The sequence below is a fragment of the Heptranchias perlo genome, chromosome 40 (genome assembly GCF_035084215.1).
Source record: "Heptranchias perlo isolate sHepPer1 chromosome 40, sHepPer1.hap1, whole genome shotgun sequence".
Taxonomy (NCBI): Eukaryota; Metazoa; Chordata; class Chondrichthyes; order Hexanchiformes; family Hexanchidae; genus Heptranchias; species Heptranchias perlo.
Window position 1 is genome coordinate 14,710,250 of NC_090364.1, and position 21,890 is coordinate 14,732,139.

General features: G+C 47.4%; 1 protein-coding gene across 1 annotated transcript in view; it reads left to right on the top strand.

The window, feature by feature from the left end:
* The window catches only part of LOC137305428 (meiosis inhibitor protein 1-like), a 195,981-nt gene that overhangs the window by 25,200 nt on the left and 148,891 nt on the right, over positions 1–21,890 (top strand). The window contains exon 6 of the mRNA XM_067974254.1: positions 16,666–16,869. Within this exon, the coding sequence (XP_067830355.1) occupies positions 16,666–16,869 (204 nt within the window). The remainder of the gene's footprint in view (positions 1–16,665; positions 16,870–21,890) is intronic.

Consider the following 21,890-nt stretch of genomic DNA (forward strand, 5'->3'; position numbering starts at 1 on the left):
GCAGCTGTCACAACGCCATTATCTTGCGACACTAATCCATACCCCTCACTATTCCACCCTTCCGGGAACTTAAGTGGTTGACTGCTTGGGGACAAAGGCTGTCTCCTGCACATATGGTGGCTGTCTCCTGCACATATGGTACCTGTCTGCAACCCCACCACATCTGAACCACTCAGGTACAATCACAGGCGTGGGATCACCAGTAACATAATTGAGCACACTATTGGGCTGTTGAAGCAAAGGTTCAGGTGCCTGGATAGGCCTGGGGGCTCCCTACAATATGCGCCACACAAAGTCTGTTGCATCATTTTAATGTGCTGCAAGTTGCACAACAAGGCACTGCAGAGATGATTGTGTATGGAGGAAGCGGATAATGCTGATTTCCCTTAGCCTTGTGCTGCAAGTGCCCTTATTTCCCAGGAGAGGAATTTCCTAGATTTTTTCCCCTCAAATTGGCTTGTATTTTTATCTGGTTTTTTGCCTCTCCTAGGAGATCATATGGTATTGTGTGGGGTGGAGAGTATATATTGTGATACACAAGGTATCACGATTGTGTGGGACAGGCTGGATGGACTAGAGGGTCTTTTCCTGTCTGTCATTGCTCGTATGTTGGTATTTGTGGGGCACAATGCAGAGGAAAAATGGGCAGAAATTTGTAATGCCCAGTCTTCACTTCAGTTGTGCTGACCGAGTACTTACTGTTGTGGGTCCGATGGGAGCTGCATTGCTTCATCTCAAAGAGGACAAATGTAAGGAATCTTACAACACCAGGTTATAGTCCAACAAATTTATTTTAAAATCACAAGCTTTCGGAGATTATCTCCTTCGTCAGATGATTGAATGAAAAGGTTCTCAAATCGCATATCTTATACAATGTTGGGACAGCATCACACCAATCAAAAGGTGTCGTTGTTATTCAAACAGGCCAGTCACGGAGAACAGAACGTCCCAGTACACTCGATATACATTGTGTCTTTTACACAGGCAAGCAGAAAGAAACTTAAAATGGCAGAGAGAGAGAGAGAATTTTAAAAAACATATAAATTTTTTCCCCCTTTTTGCTGGTGGGGTTACGTGTAGCGTGACATGAACCCAAGATCCCGGTTGAGGCCGTCCTCATGGGTGCGGAACTTGGCTATCAACTTCTGCTCGACGATTTTGCGTTGTCGTGTGTCTCGAAGGCCGCCTTGGAGAACGCTTACCCGAAGATCGGTGGCTGAATGTCCTTGACTGCTAAAGTGTTCCCCGACTGGGAGGGAACCCTCCTGTTTGGCGATTGTTGCGCGGTGTCCGTTCATCCGTTGTCGCAGCGTCTGCATGGTCTCGCCAATGTACCATGCTCCGGGGCATCCTTTCCTGCAACGTATGAGGTAAACAACGTTGGCCGAGTCACAGGAGTATGAACCATGTACCTGGTGGGTGGTGTCCTCTCGTGTGATGGTGGTATCCGTGTCGATGATCTGGCATGTCTTGCAGAGGTTGCCGTGGCAGGGTTGTGTGGTGTCGTGGACGCTGTTCTCATGAAAACTGGGTAACTTGCTGCGAACGATGGTCTGTTTGAGGTTGGGTGGCTGTTTAAAGGCGAGCAGTGGAGGCGTGGGGATGGCCTTAGCGAGGTGTTCGTCGTCATCGATGACATGTTGAAGGCTGCGGAGAACATGGTGTAGTTTCTCCGCTCCAGGGAAGTACTGGACGACGAAGGGTACTCTGTTGGTTGCGTCCCGTGTTTGTCTTCTGAGGAGGTCTATGCGATTCTTCGCTGTGGCCCGTCGGAACTGTCGATCGACAAGTCGAGCGTCATATCCCGTTCTTACGAGGGCGTCTTTCAGCGTCTGTAGGTGTCCATCGCGTTCCTCCTCGTCTGAGCAGATCCTGTGTATTCGTAGGGCCTGTCCATAGGGGATGGCCTCTTTGACGTGGTTGGGGTGGAAGCTGGAAAAGTGGAGCATCGTGAGGTTGTCCGTGGGCTTGCGGTAGAGTGAGGTGCTGAGGTGCCCGTCTTTGATGGAGATTTGTGTGTCCAAGAAAGAAACCGATTCTGAGGAGTAGTCCATGGTGAGTTTGATGGTGGGATGGAACTTGTTGATGTTATCGTGTAGTCTCTTCAGTGATTCTTCGCCGTGGGTCCATAGGAAGAAAATGTCGTCGATGTATCTGGTGTATAGTGTTGGTTGGAGGTCCTGTGCAGTGAAGAAGTCGTGCTCGAACTTGTGCATGAAAATGTTGGCGTATTGGGGTGCGAATTTGGTCCCCATGGCTGTTCCGTGTGTTTGGGTAAAGAACTGGTTATTGAAGGTGAAGACATTGTGATCCAGGATGAAGCGGATGAGTTGTAGGATGGCGTCTGGAGATTGGCTGTTGTTGGTGTTGAGTACTGAGGCTGTTGCAGCGATGCCGTCATCGTGGGGGATACTGGTGTATAGTGCCGAGACGTCCATCGTGGTGAGAAGTGTTCCTGGTTCAACTGGTCCGTGGGTGCTGAGTTTTTGTAGGAAGTCTGTAGTGTCGCGACAGAAGCTGGGGGTTCCCTGTACAATGGTTTTCAGGATGCCCTCGACGTATCCAGAGAGGTTCTCACACAGGGTTCCATTGCCTGATACGATAGGACGTCCGGGTGTGTTGGCTTTGTGTATCTTTGGGAGGCAGTAGAAGTCTCCCACGCGGGGAGTACGTGGGATGAGAGTGCGTAGGATGCTTTGAAGGTCTGGATCGAAGGTCTTGATCAGTTTGTTGAGCTGGTGGGTGTGTTCTTTGGTCGGATCTGCGGGTAACCGTCTGTAGTGTTCCTGGTTGTCCAGTTGTCGGTATGCTTCTTTGCAATAGTCCGTTCTGTTCTGTATGACAATGGCTCCTCCTTTGTCCGCTGGTTTGATGACGATGTTTCGGTTGGTCTTGAGAGCGTTGATGGCGTTGCGTTGTGCTCGGGTGACATTCTGGACTGTCTTCTGAGTGCGCCTGATGAATCTGGCATTGACGCATTTCCTGACAGCTTGGGCATACATGTCAAGCTGAGGGTAGCGACCCTCCGGAGGAGTCCAGTTTGACTCTTTCCTCTTCGGTTGCTGTACCGTGGATCCCTCTGTCTGCTGTTCTGGATCATTGATTGTCTCATTGGGTTCACTGTTGAAATCTTGGGGTTTGTGGTAAAATTCCCGGAGTCTCATTCTCCTGATGAATTCCTCTGTGTCCGCCGCGAGACCGATGCGGTCCATTTTGGTAGTGGGGCAGAAATTGAGCCCTCGGCTGAGAACCTCGATTTCGTCTGGTTGAAGGGTGTGGTCGGACAAATTGATGATAGACTTCCCTGTGGTTGTAACCGTGGTACCGGGGGAGGCTTGGTCGTTGCTGGTGGTGATGCCGAGTTTCTCAAGCTTCCTGCTCTTGGTTTTCATGTAGGCAGTGTAGTTCCGTTGCCTCGTCTGTTTGGCGGTATATCGTAGCTGGTCTGCTGTGTCCTGAGTACAGGTTGAGAGTATGGACTCTATCTTGGTTTCGAGGTTGTGGCGTCTGCTGTAGAGTTGGTGTATGAGATGGTTGCAGAGTGTGCGAGAGGTACGGCGGCAGAGTCTCTCAGCGTAATCCGAGTTGTATGTGGACTTGAGTGGGTTCTTGATCTGTAGTCCTTTCGGGATCTTGTCTGCTTTCTTGCAGCTCTGTAAAAACTTGATGTCTGTGTCGATATGCGCAATCTTCATGGAGATCCTTAACACTGTGAGCCGGCAGTTTGTGGTGTCGATAGTAGCCATGATGTGGAGATGCCGGTGATGGACTGGGGTGGACAAATGTAAGGAATCTTACAACACCAGGTTATAGTCCAACAAATTTATTTTAAAATCACAAGCTTTCGGAGATTATCTCCTTCGTCAGATGATTGAATGAAAAGGTTCTCAAATCGCATATCTTATACAATGTTGGGACAGCATCACACCAATCAAAAGGTGTCGTTGTTATTCAAACAGGCCAGTCACGGAGAACAGAACGTCCCAGTACACTCGATATACATTGTGTCTTTTACACAGGCAAGCAGAAAGAAACTTAAAATGGCAGAGAGAGAGAGAGAATTTTAAAAAACATATAAATTTTTTCCCCCTTTTTGCTGGTGGGGTTACGTGTAGCGTGACATGAACCCAAGATCCCGGTTGAGGCCGTCCTCATGGGTGCGGAACTTGGCTATCAACTTCTGCTCGACGATTTTGCGTTGTCGTGTGTCTCGAAGGCCGCCTTGGAGAACGCTTACCCGAAGATCGGTGGCTGAATGTCCTTGACTGCTAAAGTGTTCCCCGACTGGGAGGGAACCCTCCTGTTTGGCGATTGTTGCGCGGTGTCCGTTCATCCGTTGTCGCAGCGTCTGCATGGTCTCGCCAATGTACCATGCTCCGGGGCATCCTTTCCTGCAACGTATGAGGTAAACAACGTTGGCCGAGTCACAGGAGTATGAACCATGTACCTGGTGGGTGGTGTCCTCTCGTGTGATGGTGGTATCCGTGTCGATGATCTGGCATGTCTTGCAGAGGTTGCCGTGGCAGGGTTGTGTGGTGTCGTGGACGCTGTTCTCATGAAAACTGGGTAACTTGCTGCGAACGATGGTCTGTTTGAGGTTGGGTGGCTGTTTAAAGGCGAGCAGTGGAGGCGTGGGGATGGCCTTAGCGAGGTGTTCGTCGTCATCGATGACATGTTGAAGGCTGCGGAGAACATGGTGTAGTTTCTCCGCTCCAGGGAAGTACTGGACGACGAAGGGTACTCTGTTGGTTGCGTCCCGTGTTTGTCTTCTGAGGAGGTCTATGCGATTCTTCGCTGTGGCCCGTCGGAACTGTCGATCGACAAGTCGAGCGTCATATCCCGTTCTTACGAGGGCGTCTTTCAGCGTCTGTAGGTGTCCATCGCGTTCCTCCTCGTCTGAGCAGATCCTGTGTATTCGTAGGGCCTGTCCATAGGGGATGGCCTCTTTGACGTGGTTGGGGTGGAAGCTGGAAAAGTGGAGCATCGTGAGGTTGTCCGTGGGCTTGCGGTAGAGTGAGGTGCTGAGGTGCCCGTCTTTGATGGAGATTTGTGTGTCCAAGAAAGAAACCGATTCTGAGGAGTAGTCCATGGTGAGTTTGATGGTGGGATGGAACAGCCATGGGGACCAAATTCGCACCCCAATACGCCAACATTTTCATGCACAAGTTCGAGCACGACTTCTTCACTGCACAGGACCTCCAACCAACACTATACACCAGATACATCGACGACATTTTCTTCCTATGGACCCACGGCGAAGAATCACTGAAGAGACTACACGATAACATCAACAAGTTCCATCCCACCATCAAACTCACCATGGACTACTCCTCAGAATCGGTTTCTTTCTTGGACACACAAATCTCCATCAAAGACGGGCACCTCAGCACCTCACTCTACCGCAAGCCCACGGACAACCTCACGATGCTCCACTTTTCCAGCTTCCACCCCAACCACGTCAAAGAGGCCATCCCCTATGGACAGGCCCTACGAATACACAGGATCTGCTCAGACGAGGAGGAACGCGATGGACACCTACAGACGCTGAAAGACGCCCTCGTAAGAACGGGATATGACGCTCGACTTGTCGATCGACAGTTCCGACGGGCCACAGCGAAGAATCGCATAGACCTCCTCAGAAGACAAACACGGGACGCAACCAACAGAGTACCCTTCGTCGTCCAGTACTTCCCTGGAGCGGAGAAACTACACCATGTTCTCCGCAGCCTTCAACATGTCATCGATGACGACGAACACCTCGCTAAGGCCATCCCCACGCCTCCACTGCTCGCCTTTAAACAGCCACCCAACCTCAAACAGACCATCGTTCGCAGCAAGTTACCCAGTTTTCATGAGAACAGCGTCCACGACACCACACAACCCTGCCACGGCAACCTCTGCAAGACATGCCAGATCATCGACACGGATACCACCATCACACGAGAGGACACCACCCACCAGGTACATGGTTCATACTCCTGTGACTCGGCCAACGTTGTTTACCTCATACGTTGCAGGAAAGGATGCCCCGGAGCATGGTACATTGGCGAGACCATGCAGACGCTGCGACAACGGATGAACGGACACCGCGCAACAATCGCCAAACAGGAGGGTTCCCTCCCAGTCGGGGAACACTTTAGCAGTCAAGGACATTCAGCCACCGATCTTCGGGTAAGCGTTCTCCAAGGCGGCCTTCGAGACACACGACAACGCAAAATCGTCGAGCAGAAGTTGATAGCCAAGTTCCGCACCCATGAGGACGGCCTCAACCGGGATCTTGGGTTCATGTCACGCTACACGTAACCCCACCAGCAAAAAGGGGGAAAAAATTTATATGTTTTTTAAAATTCTCTCTCTCTCTCTGCCATTTTAAGTTTCTTTCTGCTTGCCTGTGTAAAAGACACAATGTATATCGAGTGTACTGGGACGTTCTGTTCTCCGTGACTGGCCTGTTTGAATAACAACGACACCTTTTGATTGGTGTGATGCTGTCCCAACATTGTATAAGATATGCGATTTGAGAACCTTTTCATTCAATCATCTGACGAAGGAGATAATCTCCGAAAGCTTGTGATTTTAAAATAAATTTGTTGGACTATAACCTGGTGTTGTAAGATTCCTTACATTTGTCCACCCCAGTCCATCACCGGCATCTCCACCTCAAAGAGGAGTTATTATTTAAATTAAGTTTGAAGTCATGAACTGATGTTGTCCTGACCTGCAAACTGATTGCATTTGTTTTTGCTGGCTGTAAGTCAGGTACACCCATTTAAACTTGATGCTGAGCCTGCAGGGGCAGCGTTTTGAACACTATCGTATAGAGACAGTTTTTCCCTCAATTAAAATATCATCTTTGGGTCATTCAGGCCTGGATTAAGAATTCTTGAGGCCGTGTGCTCCCAAGAACATTTGGGGCACTTCCTCCCCCCCATCCCCTGCATAACCCTGCCTGATCCATTAAAACACAAACGCGAACTGCAATGGCATGTATCATTATTTATATTGTTACGAATCTGCTGACTCTTCCTTCCCCTCCTTTTTGACTATTTTAAATGGTAGAATATTTTGATCCAGAAGTTGTGTGCAGTTGTTGTCCATTATGGTGAGTTTTGCCAGGAGGCCCATATTTGGCTGGGACCGCTGGGCGCTGGGCACCGGGCGCATAGGCCTGTATGTTAATTTGCTCCTGGTCATAGCATTGAGAAGGGAAGTTCGCTCCTAATCTCTGGTTACTCTGCTGGGTAGATTTTTTTTGGACGTTTGGGAGCTGTGGAGAGAGAAACATCGGGTTAACATTTCAGGTCTGTAATAGTTGTTTTAATCATTGTCTTTGTCCAGTAATGCATTAGCATTGTGAATAATTACTTTTCAAACTTTATTAACTTTTTAACTTCAACACACATTTACATACTAGATTCATTTTATATTGCATTCACATGGTACTTCACACATGAATATCTTATAGATTTACATTGATTAACAATGGCACTATGAGTGTTTTAATTCAGGCTTTCCAGATACTTTTTCTCGTGACCAACACAAAAATGACCTCCCATATGCCTCCCAAATCACACCATGGCCTAGCCCCTCCCTATCTCTGTAACCTTCTCCAGCCCTACAACCCTCCGAGATCTCTGTGCTCCTCCAATTCTAGCCTATAGCGCATCCCCGATTTTAATTGCTTCATCATTGGCGACCGTGACTTCAGCCGCTTAGGTCCTAAGCTCTGAAATTCCCTTCCTAAACCTCTCCGCCTCTCTATCTCTCTCTCTCTCCTCTCCTTTTAAGACACTCCTTTAAAACCTACCTCTTCGACCAAGCTTTTGGTCATCTGTCCTAACATCTCCTTTGGCTTGGTCTCACATTTTGTTTGATAACACTCCTGTGAAACGCCTTGGAATGTTTTACTACGTTAAAGACGCTATATAAATGTAAGTTGTTGTTATAGGCAAGTCCTTATTTATGCACAAATTAATCAGTGATAGAGGCCCCTGGTTAAGCCAAAAATCTATTTGTTGTCTTTGGATTACATGTAGGATTTCCATTATACACCCATGTCACTTCAGAAGACAACTAATACTAGTTATTGTAAACAATTTTACAACACCAAGTTATAGTCCAGCAATTTTATTTTAAATTCACAAGCTTTCGGAGGCTTCCTCCTTCGTCAGGTAAATGTTAAAATAAAATGTTAAATAAAATGTTTAAAATAAAATTGCTGGACTATAACTTGGTGTTGTAAAATTGTTTACAATTGTCAACCCCAGTCCATCACCGGCATCTCCACATCATACTAGTTATGCCAGACACCTGCATAGCAGAACAAACTCCTAAACAAGTTTATTCACATAGTCATTTGCAGCAGCCAGCACTCAACGCCATGTTGTTGGAATCAATGCAAATAACAGAAGCTTTGAACCAATTTATGGAAAGGATAAACAAACAAACTATTAATTTTTGCACCATTGAATGATTTTCTTTGCAGGCCTTTCAAACAAAAAATAGACTTCTTGGAAGAGACAGGAAGAGGAGAGGGACTGCTTCTTAAAAAGGAGTAGCCTCTCGATTCCTACCAATAGGGCTTTTCCTCGGAATTACTTAGGCATTCCTACATGCAGAGTTGCGTCTTGCTTCTGCATCTGTAGCGGCCAGATCAGAACTGTAACTAACTAGTACATTCTTATAACTATAAAAGCCTTTGAAATACAATCAATCAGCAGAACAGAGGCACTTCACTTGAACAATGAACAGCAAGCTCCATAAAACATACAGAAAGCTCTGTCAGTGATCTGCAGTTCCTAGACTTTAAATAGATTCTGTAAATAGGCTTTGTTTGCTTTGCTCTTTGATGAATAAATAAACTTTGTTTACTTTGCTGTTTGCTGTAAAATGCACTTGTTTGGCTGTAAGTCCCGCCCCGTCTCCAACTCATTAGCTGACACTGGTGTTGATAGACACTCCGCCAAAGGATTGTATTTTAAAGCAAACTAGGTTTATTTACTCAACAAACAGCGAAGCAAGTACAGTCTATTTAAAAAGAGTCTTTATGAACTGCAGTGAACAGAATTCATGTGTAATATCAATCTCAGTTACTTACAACAGTGCGGTCTCCAGGTGTGATTGATGGGGGAAATTACCCAATCATCTCCATTCTAGCTGGGAGTAGTGGTGACACTATATGCAATCATCTATGAGAGGGCTATCCTGCTCAGATTATGTCATGATTTAATCGCCTCATAATACACGTTAATTGTTTCTAGTACTTTGTGCTTGGCGATTGTTTTTCCAGACAGCTATGTCAACAGTGTTGGCTTGACTCTCTTCTTTTTCTGATTGTTCTGGATTCCCCACCAGAGGAAATAATATATCTCATTTTGAATCCCATTATCATTTTAAACACCTCAAATAGACCCCTCAACCTTCGAAGCTCAAGGGAATACAACCAGGCTTATGAAACCTTTCCTCATAATTTAACTTTTTAAGCCCTGGTATCATTCTAGTGAATCTGCGCTGTACCCCCTGCACAGACAGTGGCCTAGAAATTCAGCCTACTAAGATCCCAATATGGTGAGCAGGAAGTGCACGCACTTTTCAAGTTGGAAGTGCTCTACCCGCCATGTTGGATAAGATGGATATGCTGGTGTCAGGAGGGCACGTCCGGCTATTTAAAGGGAAGAATAGTTCTTTTAAACTAGGGCCTTGCGCTTCTTGCAGGACCCGTTTTCAATTTTCGAATGCCGCATGCTTCATTCGCCACGTGTTGAACTCACAAGCACAATTTGGCGTTAACTGCAGGAAGGCCCCCTCACCAGCGAAGTAGTTGCTGGTTTCTTATTTCAGGCTTCTGGTTAATTTCTGGATTTTTTTTGTTGTGTTTTATCACTGAAAAGTTTGCTTTGTCTAAACAGAGCAAGATTTTGTTGGTCTTCTGCTTTTTTTGGCTGCCTCATAGATAGTTTGGCTGCAGCCATGGGTGGTCTGGTGGGGCTGCCTTCACAGCTGGAGGACGAGGAGGAGCAGTATTAGAGAGCCGGAGCAGCTGCCAGAAGAAGTAGGAGGACACTGCACAGGAGGCCATATCCACAGTGGATATTCAGAGTACTTCTCCCACATTAACTTTACTCAAGAGCAATGTCTCAGGCGCCTTCGTTTCACCAGGGCACGGACAGCACTGCCTGTAGCTGTCAAGGTCACCGTGACCGTCAACTTTTATGTCACGGGCTCCTTTCAGTCTGTAACAGTCTGTGACACAGTGACATCTCCCAGTTTGCAGTACACCGATTTATCAGGGAGGTCAATGAGGCGCTCTATGCCAGAAGAAACACCTACATTCCCTTCCCTATGGATAGAGTGAAGCAGGCTGAGAGAGCACTAGGCTTTGCCCGCATGACAGGCTTCCCCAGGATGCAATTTGACAAGCAAGACTGCACCCACATTGCATCCTTATCAATCGAAAGGGATTCCACTCCCTTTGTACAGCTAGTTTGCAAACTCGGGCAGTGCATCATGCAGGTGTGCGCCCATTATTCTAGCAGCAGTCATGTCTTTCATCCTGAGCTGGTCCTCTGCTGACTTTGTTCCAACCAGGCTGCCATGTTACAGGCTGGCTACTGGGCAACAAGGGTTATCCCCTTTACCTATGGCTTATAACTTCTGTCCGGACCCCGCACACAGCTGCAGAGCAGGCCGACAACGAGAGCCACGCTGCCACAGGAAACGTCATCAGGCAAACAATTGTGTGCTCAAGCTTCTGCTGTCTGGATTGTTCTGGAGGACTTTTGCAGTACATACGTCAGTGGGTATCCAGATTTGTGGTTGTCTATTTCATGCTGTACAACTTCGCCAGGATGAGGGATAAGCCTTTTCTGCCACCTGGGCAGCAACAAGTGCAGGACCAGGAAGAGTAGGCGAGGCAGCGACCATGTGCCCCTCCATACCAGAGCTCTCAAAACAAGCACATCAAGGAGCACTTCATTAAATCATCCTTCCTTCAGTTCAGATTTATGGGTCTTACCCTTATACTACAAAGATAATCGCCGAACCAGGCAAAAAACAAATTTAACAATCAATTCAATTACACCTATATCTAATAGTTATCATAAATAATTAAGAATCATCCTTGTGCAATCCCTTCGTGCCTGTCTTGTTTGCTCGTTTACCTATTTCAGTGCTCCTACAAAGTGTTTTCCCAGTGGCTACAGCTTCGGAGGTGGAAGGCTGCTGAGCTTCCATTGAGGACACTCCAGATGGCTGTGGGGTATGACCTCAGGCAGGGTGGGGTGATCCCTCTCCATAATCGGCAAGAACCCAGTGATAAGGTGTGAGGTACTCGCGGTATTGCTCTACATGGCCAGGGTCTGGCCCATTCCCCACAACTCTGCCATCACAGTCACCCGTGTTATCTTCCACTTTGCCTGGAGGACCAAGGTAGAACGTGTCTACAGGGTCACAATGTACAAGCCTGCAGACAAAGAAGGGAAGAGCATCTCCAATGCCGCTCTGATCCTGATGGCCACCCTTGTGTGTGGCTACCTCAGGATGAGTGTAGAGCCCCAGTACGCAAACACCAAAGGCTCAATTTTATGGGGCAATCAAAGCCGACGGCATGACAGTTAAAGAGCCAAATGTACCTTATTGAGGTACTTAAGGCACTTTGCCTGTGACAGATGAAGTAATTGTAACGATTTTTAACTTAACCTGGGTGGCTTGCCCACCGCTACTGATTCACCAGGCATGAAGGGCCGGATCAGGGAAAAAGAAACTAAGAAATTACATAAAACACCATAGACGGAAGTTAAAACACAAAATGAACCTACCTTTTTTTTATTCGTTGATGGGATGTGGGCGTCGCTGGCGAGGCCGGCATTTATTGCCCATCCCTGTTTGCCCTTGAGAAGGTGGTGGTGATCCGCCTCCTTCAACCGCTGCAGGCCGTGTGGTGAAGGTTCTCCCACAGTGCTGTTAGGAAGGGAGTTCCAGGATTTTGACTCAGTGACGATGAAGGAATGGCAATATATTTCCAAGTCGGTATGCTGTGTGACTTGGAGGGGAACGTGCAGGTGGTGGTGTTCCCATGTGCCTGCTGCCCTTGTCCTTCTAGGTGGTAGAGGTCGCGGGTTTGGGAGGTGCTGTCGAAGAAGCCTTGGCGAGTTGCTGCAGTGCATCCTGTGGATGGTACACACTGTAGCCACAGTGTGCCAGTGGTGGTGGGAGTGAATGTTTAGGGTGGTGGATGGGGTGCCTATCAAGCGTGCTGCTTTGTCATGGATGGTGTGGAGCTTTTTGAGTGTTGTTGGAGCTGCACTCATCCAGGCAAGTGGAGAGTATTTCATCACACTCCTGACTTGTGCCTTGTAGATGGTGGAAAGGCTTTGGGGAGTCAGGAGGTGAGTCAGTCGCCACAGAATACCCAGCCTTTGACGTGCTCTTGTAGCCTCAATATTTATATGGCTGGTCCAGTTAAGTTTCTGGTCAATGGTGACCCCCAGGATGTTGATGGTGGGGGTTTCAGCGATGGTAATGCCGTTGAATGTCAAGGGGAGGTGGTTAGACACTCACTGTTGGAGATGATCATTGCCTGGCACTTGTCTGGCGCGAATGTTACTTGCCATTTATGAGCCCAAGCCTGGATGTTGTCCAGGTCTTGCTGCATGTGGGCACGGATTGCTTCATTATCTGAGGGGTTGCGAATGGAACTGAACACTGTGCAATCATCAGTGAGCATTCCCATTTCTGACCTTATGATGGAGGGAAGGTCATTGATGAAGCAGCTGAAGATGGTTCTGCTTAGGACACTGCCCTGAGGAACTCCTGCAGCAATGTTCTGCGGCTAAGATGATTGGCCTCCAACAACCACTACTATCTTTCTCTGTGCTAGGTATGACTCCAGCCACTGGAGAGTTTTCCCCCTGATTCCCACTGATTTCAATTTTACTAGGGCTCCTTTGTGCCACACCCTGCTCCAATATCTGATGACTCGCTCTTCGATCTCCCCCTCTTCACCCCCCTCGATGTCCTCTAGATGTCACACTCTTCACTCCCCCTATGTCCTCGCGATCTTCCCCTCTTTCTCCCCCCCCCCCCCCCCCCCCGCCGATGTCACCCCTGATCTTCCACTATCTTCTCGATCCTCCTCTTTCACCCCGGATCGTCCCACTCTTCCCCCCCCCCCCCAGTCTTCCAATTCAGCGCCAGATGACGTCTCGCTTGCTCTCTTTCTCTTTGCCACCGCCCTCACGTTCCAGCTCCTGATGGCAGCCAGCCTGTCAATCAGGCCGGCTGTCGGGTGCGAAACCCGGAGAGGACGTTTATCATCAGCAATCAACGTGTGATCGTGTCGGAAACGGTAAGTTTTGTTCATGCGGGTTTGCCATGCGCACCTTAACCTCGCTGCCAACCCGCCACTTTGCAAAATTGACCCCCAAGTGTCACTACGTGCTGAGTTTCTACCTGTCCAAAGCACTGAGAAGGCTGGTCTGGCCACTCTGGCTGAGCAAGCGCAGGACGTCCTGTCCAACTGGACTGTCCCGTCCCTTCCCGCCCCTCCCACCTGTCCCAGTTGGGTAAGTTCCTGAGGAGGAACCCCTTCGACCAAAAGGCCGTCAGACAGTGGTCGACACAAAACATCTTGAGAGTCCTTCAACGAAAGCAGAGGGTGGTCTCAATCGGGCTTTTCCCCGATCACACAGTTGATGCCATTTGACAATGTCTTGTCGCCAGAACTGGCCAACAGGCACCAGGATGTATCCTGGATGGTGGTGAGAAAGGCCCTCCCAGTGTGATCCTTCCTACACATGGAATCTCAGTGCCACCGCGAGCTGCCCTTGAGGCTGTGGCAGGGAGGAGACTGTCGTCCACCTCGTGATGGACTGCCCCTTTGCGCAGAGGGACGCATTGGTATCTGCCCCTGTTCATCTCCAGCAACTCGGTAACACAGGCCGCCGTGTTCTACGGGCTGTTCCCCAGGATGCACACTGAGACAGATATCACCTGTGGCTGGAAGACCATCGACTCGGTGAAGGAGGTCCTTTGGTCCACCGGAAATCTGCTGGTCTTGCAGCTGAAGGAGCTGTCCACAACCGAGTGTTGCTGACTGGCACAGTCCTAGGTCCAGGAGTAGGTACTGAGGGACGCATTGAAGCGAGGTGCGGCCTACGCAAAGGCCCTATGTGGAAAGGTCATTGTATAATGCCACCCTACCTTGTATTGTACAGAATGTATTCGAAAATATGTACTTGTCTTTAAAATTGTAACAATGAGATCATAGTGTATACGATCTGTACTGTATTGCTTTGAACTGCTGTACAGCATTTTGTGCCCTATTTTTGAACTGTGTGTAATCCGTATGTATCTTTAAATTTTATATGATAAAGCATATTTTGAAATAAAAAAAACCTCAAGCAGCTTTGGACCTAGAGGGCCTGGCTGCAGATTGCAGCATCTTGGCGTGGGCCCTGGCTGGCTGTGTGACACTAACAAGGAAGGGGCACTGGCAGAGAGGCGGGCGGGGGAGCAGTTATGTTGTCATCCTGAGATAGGACAGCAGATGCCTCTCCCATGGAGCCAAGTCCACTGTCTTGGATCAGCGCCTCAGTACCCCTACGGCTCTGCGTGAGAACAGCGTGCAGAACTGCTATTATGCTTTGGAGGCCCCTGTCAACATTGGCCCCCAGTGTCAAGATGGCAGCCAACTGAGATTGCATGGCAGCAATGAGTGCTGCCATGGAAACTATCAGAGCTATCAGCAGAGGCTCTATCATGGTGGGTGCCACTGTGCCTGCATGGTCCATGTTGAGCAGAATGGTCTCCATGCTCTGCGCAAAGCCTTCAAATAAGTTGGAGCTGGACTTAACCATGTTCTGCAACATTGTGCACAAGCTCTCTGGCAGGCTGCCCAGTGCACCTACCATTTCATGGTAGATGCCCATCAGCCTTCGATAGCCTTGGGCCCTCAAAGTCATCATCTGTGTCCTCTGCAGCAGAATTAGTGTGCGGCCTTGCCCTCTGCCTCCTGGCACCTATGGTATCCTATTTCCTTGCCCTGGTTCCTGCGCAGTTATGCCTGGGAGTCACTATGTGTAGACACCTCTTCTGACCTAGCCTGTAAAGTCTGTGTGGTGCCAGTATCTGAGCTGGTGCTTGCAAGAGTCAGATTGAGTGATGGTGCAACTTCCTGAAGGCTCGCCTCCTCTTCCTCTGCTGGTACAGGAGCTTTCAGATTATCAGCATCTGAAATGAAAGTGAGGGACAAGGGTTAGCTTGTGTGAAGGGAGAGAAGTGGATGGGGAAAGCATCTGCAGCTTGTCATGCAGAATGGGGTGAGATAGAAGTCAAAAGCAACCCTGCGTGACATCTCATCCAGAGTTGCCAGTCGCCACTGCTTCGACTGCCCATGATGGCCTTGTGCCAGCCTGCTGTCTGGAGTTTTGTGCGACCTTCCCCTGCAAGAAAGAAGTGATTGTGTTAATGAGAGTCTTGTGCGGTGTTTGGAAAATGTACCTGTCATGGTGGAATAGCTGATAGCCAATATGCAAGATGTGAGTTGTGGGTAAATGACAGTTGTAATAATGGTGATGTGAGTGAGGAGAAGAAGGTGGGGTGCAGTCACTAGGAGAGTGAAGGGAAGCAGGGGAGGGCAGACTTATCAGTGCTGTGTCTTGTGATTAGTGAGTCAGTAAGTAGTGCAGTTGTGAGCAAAGAGTAAGAGAGCAGTATTACCGTGACAACTCTAGTGAAATCATTGAATTTCTTTCGGTGTTGTAGCCACGTTCTGGTGCGATGCTCCTGCCATTTACATACTCTGCAATCTCTCCACTGACGCCGAAGTTGATGCTTGGTGTTAATTTTGCCTCTTGGGGGAAAGAGGATGTCCCTCCTGTCTACTGACTGCACCGGGGCCTCCAAGGCAGCATCTCTCAGTACTTGCTTCAGCTACATATCACCTTTCAAAAATGTTTCCCTAGTATCTGCAGTTTCTCTTTATGAAGTACTGGCTGCCTTTAAGTGACATCATAGATGCCAGATATCCAGCCCCCCTACAAGCGTGCAGCCAATGAGTACAGCGGGTAGCATAGGCTGCACGCCTGACTCATAATGGTGAAGCAGCACGAATATACGTGCTGCCTGAGTCAATTGCAACATGCATGTGCAGTGTCCAGCCCCCTGCATGCCCGATTCCGGGTGCAATTGGATTTCTAGGCCAGTATATCTTTCCTGAAGTTTGGTGCCCAAAACTGAAGCCGTTTTGAGAGTGGGATCTTTCTTTTTAAAAAAACTTTATGTTGAGTTACACAATACAGAGAGGAAACCTGTAAGCTTTGCACTAAAACACTCCATTTTTGTCACAGTGAGTTTGCAGTATTCAAATTAACATACTACTCTAAGCATTCAATGAGCACTAACATAGCATAGCTGCTTTTCAGGGGAAGCTAGATAAAAACATTTGAGGGAGAAAGAAATAGAAGGATATGTTAATAGGGTTAGATGAAGTAGGGTTGGGCTGAATGGCCTGTTTCTGTGCTGTACATTCTATGTAAAACATTACGACAGGGATTTAATCAAAACTACTTCAAATGAAAAATTGTCAGAAATGTTTACTGCATTGAAATGTTGCTTCAGTGTGAAGAATTTATTTTAAATACATTATTGCAATTTTCTTTATTTAAGTGATGCTGCTGGAACATATGCGAGTAGCACTGGTTTACCCTGATGAAGCAGTGAAAGCGTCCGTGTGCTATATTTTCTGTATACTGTACAGTAACCCTCCTGCTGCTGAGAAGCTATCCATGCACTTCAGTGAGAGACTTTGCAACCTCTTCGTATCAATCATGGAGGCAGCACAGACCAAAGAACTGCAAGTAAACTCCCTTGGTATGTTTGAAATGTTTTATGCTGTGTGTTATATTCTCTGTGTGACATTTTAGTTTTACAAAATAGTTTTGCTTATTAGTTTTCATGTAATTTTAGTTATTTGATTTTACTTGTAAAATGATTTTGTTTTTAGGTAAAAATAAATTTTGTTCACGTTTTTAAATTATTAATCGATAATGCAATATACAGTGATAATATTAACCTACGACATTTTGTTTTGTTGGAATTTTTCTCTCTATCTTGTACCTTTTTCTCCCTACCTTGTGTTGGCCTTGGTTCATTGGTAGTACTCTTGCCCCTAAGTCAGAAGATAATGGATTCAAGTCTCACTCCAGAAACTTGAGCACATAGGCCTCTTGTTTCCACTATTTATATCAGCACAATCCAGATGCAATCGGCCGAACCAGTGCAGAAGATCGCAGAATTTTAAGCATAAGTGAGTTACGCCCATAACTCACTTACGCTCAAGTTTCCACGATCTTTTACGCTGGTTTAAAAAGCACTGCCCGATGCTGGCCCTGCCCCCAGATCTAGCCATGCGGCCAGATCAAAATAATGAGGATGGCGAGTTTCCGCCGATTGCGCCTGTTTGCGGCGATTCAAGGAGGGCTGTCAAATTGTGCTAGTTTTTTTTGGTGCACAGGCACCAGTAGGCACCCATTGTCATGTGATTTCAGCCTTCCTGCAATGACCAATCATTTCAACAAGGAATAGGCTTGTAGCAAATAGTTTAGTTAAATTAAGCCATTTACATTTATATTAGAGAAATAGTTAAATTAAATCCATTATAACTTCATCATAGCGCTTGGAGTTTCCTATTTGACCATTTTTTTTAGTTTAAAATCGAGTTTAAATTCAGACCTCGAGTAGACAAAATGGCACACTTTTTTACTATGCCTCTCCTCTTTATAATGCTGGAGGAGGAGGAGGAGAAGAAAAAGGAGAAGAGAGAGTTCAGCGAGGCCAGCATTTATTGCCCATCCCTAAGTGCCCTTGAGAAGGTGGTGGTGAGCCGCACTCGAGTGTACAGGCCCCACATGAGTTATGAGGAGATGTCAGAGGAGCTGGTTGTGCGCCGTCTATGCTTCACCAAGTCTGCAATCGGCCAGCTCTATGATTTACTGAGGGAGGACTTGAGGCCTCAATCAACAACCAGTACGGCCACCACTCCAGAAATGAAAGCTTTAAATTTTTATGGGCGCGGCTCATTCCAGCGTTGATGGGGAACCTGTGCTGTATCAGCCAAGGGGCGGTTAAGGCCAGCATCAGGCAGGTGAAGGACACCTTGATCCGCAAGGTGAATGACTTTATTAAATTTGAATTGACACTTGCGGAGCAACGGCAGAGGCCACTTCACTTTTACCACATAGCTGGCTTCCCCAAGTTGCTTGGAGTGATGGCACTCACGTGGCAATGAAGGTCACTTGTAAAGTCTCGCAGAGCTACCTGAACAGGAAGGGATTCTACTCCCTTAATGTTCAGGTAATGTATGATGCCCATCTGCGAATCCTGCACGTGAGGCGGAGGTGAAATTTAATGAGGCGCATGTCTCCACTAGGCAGGTTGCGGTGAGAGCCACAGGAGTGTTGAACAGCCGCTTTAAGTGTTTGGACAGATCTGGGGGCATACTGCAGTATTCCCCAGAGAAAGTGGCCAGGATTATTTTAGTGTGCTGCACCCTGCACAATTTTGCTCTTGGAACAGGGTCTGGACCTGGACATCCTGGGAGAGGAGCTGATTGTGCCATTCACAACCGGAGCCCAGGAGTGCTGAGCCTGTACAGCAGGCAACCACTGGACAGGGCAGGGCTGTTAGAGCATAGCTTGTAGAGCATATTTTCGCATAATGAGCCCTTCCTCATGCCTTCATCCCCCCGTGCCGAGAGCAGAAGAAGACTCGGATATTGATAATTTAAAAATCGAAAGAGATTTATTACAATCTCCAATTGTTAACTGTTAATGTTGAATGAATAGAAAGTTAAACTTTTTTTGCAGCTCAATATAGCTAAATTTGTTTATTGTTCCCATTTATTACAGCAAACATTAATTTTTTCTTTCATAATACTGTATTAAAAAGTTGTAACATTTTATAATCAACAAGAGTGGGAAGATTTCAAAAATGTACACATGGAAAAGTACAAAAATGTTCAAAAATTAGACAACGTTAAGAAAATGCAAAGATGAAACTTCAACAATTATTCAAAAAGTGCAAACAAGAAACTAACAACTATTTATAAAATTTAACTTTAGAAAAGTGCAAACAAATAACTAACAACTATTCAAAAATGTTAACATTATAAAAATGAAATTAAACAATGCTTCAAAAAACTCTGTCAACTCCTCCCTTGGATGACAAGGAGGAGAAAGTGGAGGTAGTGGAGACAGAAATTAAATTCCCCCATCTCTCTCAAGGCACCTCGCTTGGCCCCCATGCCCAGAGGAGCTCTTCTACCATCTGCGCCCCTGTGCTGTCTACCAGCCACTGGATGGCGTGTCTACCTGCAATGTGGTGAAGGAATGCATGTCTGATGAGCCATGGGCTTGTGGCTCGCCAACTCTTTCGGCTGTCTGCTCCTGGAGCAGGGATGCTGCTGCCTGCACCCTAGGATTGAGATCCTGAGTGGCTTCGTGTGACCTGCTGTGTTCAGCAAGCAACATGCCTGCTGCTGTAAGGCTGGAGTCAATAGAGGTGCTGCTGCTCATAGAGGTGGAAACAGCAGCCATGTGAACCTGACGAGCCAATGCACCAGTACGGAGTTCACCGACAAGCTCACCAACCGCTGTGATAGGTGGAATGGTGGCAGCTGCAATGTCCAGCAAGGGCTCATTGAGGCCTGACTGTAGAACCCTGAACCTCCATCGAGTTGGGGCCCCTGACTTCTACTTCATTGTCCCCTTGCAGGGGACCTGCCCGATAGCCCGAGGCAGCAGTCCACCGGTGAGTCAACTGCTGGATGGGCTCCTGGACTTCAGCCGCTGCCTGTCCAATGTTGTCGCAGATCTGTGCAGCCGATTCTGAGACCAGGCCAGCAAAGTGCCCTTGATGGAGATCAGGGCTCTCATCTCCTTCTGGTGCTTCATCACCGGGTGCCTCCTTGTTTCAGCAGATTCTCCACTTCATGTCCGCCTTCTGGCTAGTCTCACCGGAGAGGCAGATACATCTTCCACCTCCTCCAAGTTTTCCACTGCCAAAGTGTTGCTGGAGTCAGACTGGAGCTATCACGGAACAGAAGTACTCTCCGAGCACGGTCATGTGTGTTTGTGCTGGGGCCAGGCTGAGGAGAGTCGGTCGACTCTGCCTCTGCTTGGGGGGTTGGCCTGAGGGTGGGATCGAGGGTTCACTCCCAGGAAGGGTTGATGAGGAGCCCTGGCTTTCCGTCAGTCCCTCATCATAGGGCACGAGCTGCCTCCTGAAGCCAGGGCCCTCTCCCTCCATCTCCGGCTGGGGCTGCTCCACCTCACTTTCCCATGCACTCGCCACCTCCTCCTTTCAGTCATCCCCCACTGACTCCTGCAGTGGAACCACTTTCAATCTTCTCTTTGCTACTGGGAGAAAACCAGATGATTAGAACATTTATATTGCCGGGAGGGAGGGGAGTGGGTGTATGGAAGGGTTGAATGGCCAAAGGATAAGTACTCACCGGTTGTTGGTCTTTCCCAACCCACCTCAGCCCTCACCACAGCCACAATGGGGTGTCTCCCCAGCAGCTCCACAGTCTTCTGCTCATGCGGGGTTAATACCCTGATGCTTGGGATGACCCTCCCCCAACACACCCTTTGCCCTTTCCCGGCCATTGTGCACATCCTTGGCCTGCAAAGTCAAAAGATCAAGCAATTCCAGCAAGTTACTGCAGTGCATTTATCGGGAGAGGAGGATTCAGTCCTCCAGCAGATTGCTGGTCTGGTTGCTTTGCCTGAGTCTTACAGATTGGGCTTGGCAGAAGGAATGGAAATAAATTTCTTACCTTCCCTGACCTTGTCACGTTATTAAATTTCTTCCGGCACTGGTCTGCTGTCCTGGGAATCATCATGGAGCCACTCAGTGCCTCTGCCACCTCCCTCCAGGCATGCCTTCTCATTGCCTGTGAGGGTTGGACCCCGGATGAGGTCACCAGACTCCCTCACTGTGCCTCGATCTCATTGAGGAGGGCCTGGAGTCCTCATCCTCAAAGTTATAGGCCCACTTGTGACCATCCTTGCTCATGGATGGTCAGTCATCTGCAGGGAGGCAAATATTACACAATACTTTCAGACTGCTTGGCACACTGCTCAGGAGAGCGATTACAATAACTCTAGTCAATGCAGAGATAGTTAAATCAATTTGTACACTGCTCACTGCTCTTAAAACTTTTGCATTGTTAAATTAAAATTAATTTAAATCAATCAATTAGATGAACGCAGTTCTTTTAAATCAATTCGCACACAGCTCAGATTGAAATTACTCACTGTTCTTAAAACTTATGCATTATTAAATTAATTAAAACTTAAGCATTATTAACTTATGTATTAATAAATTAAAATTAATGTAAATCAATCAATTAGATCAATGCAGTTCCCTAAATCAATTTGAACAATGCTCAGATTGAAATCAGTCACTACTGCTATGCATTAAATCAATCAGATAAGAGGAGATTTGATAGACGTGTTCAAAATCATGAAGGGTTTAGTTAAATTAAGTAAAGAGAAACTGTTCCCGTTGGCGGAAGAGGACACACATTTAAGGTGATTGACAAAAGAACCAAAGGCAATATGAGGAAAAAAATGTTTACGTAGTGCGTAGTTATGATCTGGAATGCGCTGCCTGAAAGGGTGGTGGAAGCAGATTCAATCGTGGCTTTCAAAAAGGAATTGGATAAATACTTGAAGGGAAAATTTTGCAGGGCCACAGGAAAAGGGCAGGGGAATGGGATTAACTGGATTTCTCTTACAAAGAGCCAGCATGGGCTTGATGGGGTGAATGGCCTCCTGTTTTTTTTCAAAAAATATACTTTATTCATAAAATTTAAACAATACATATAATAC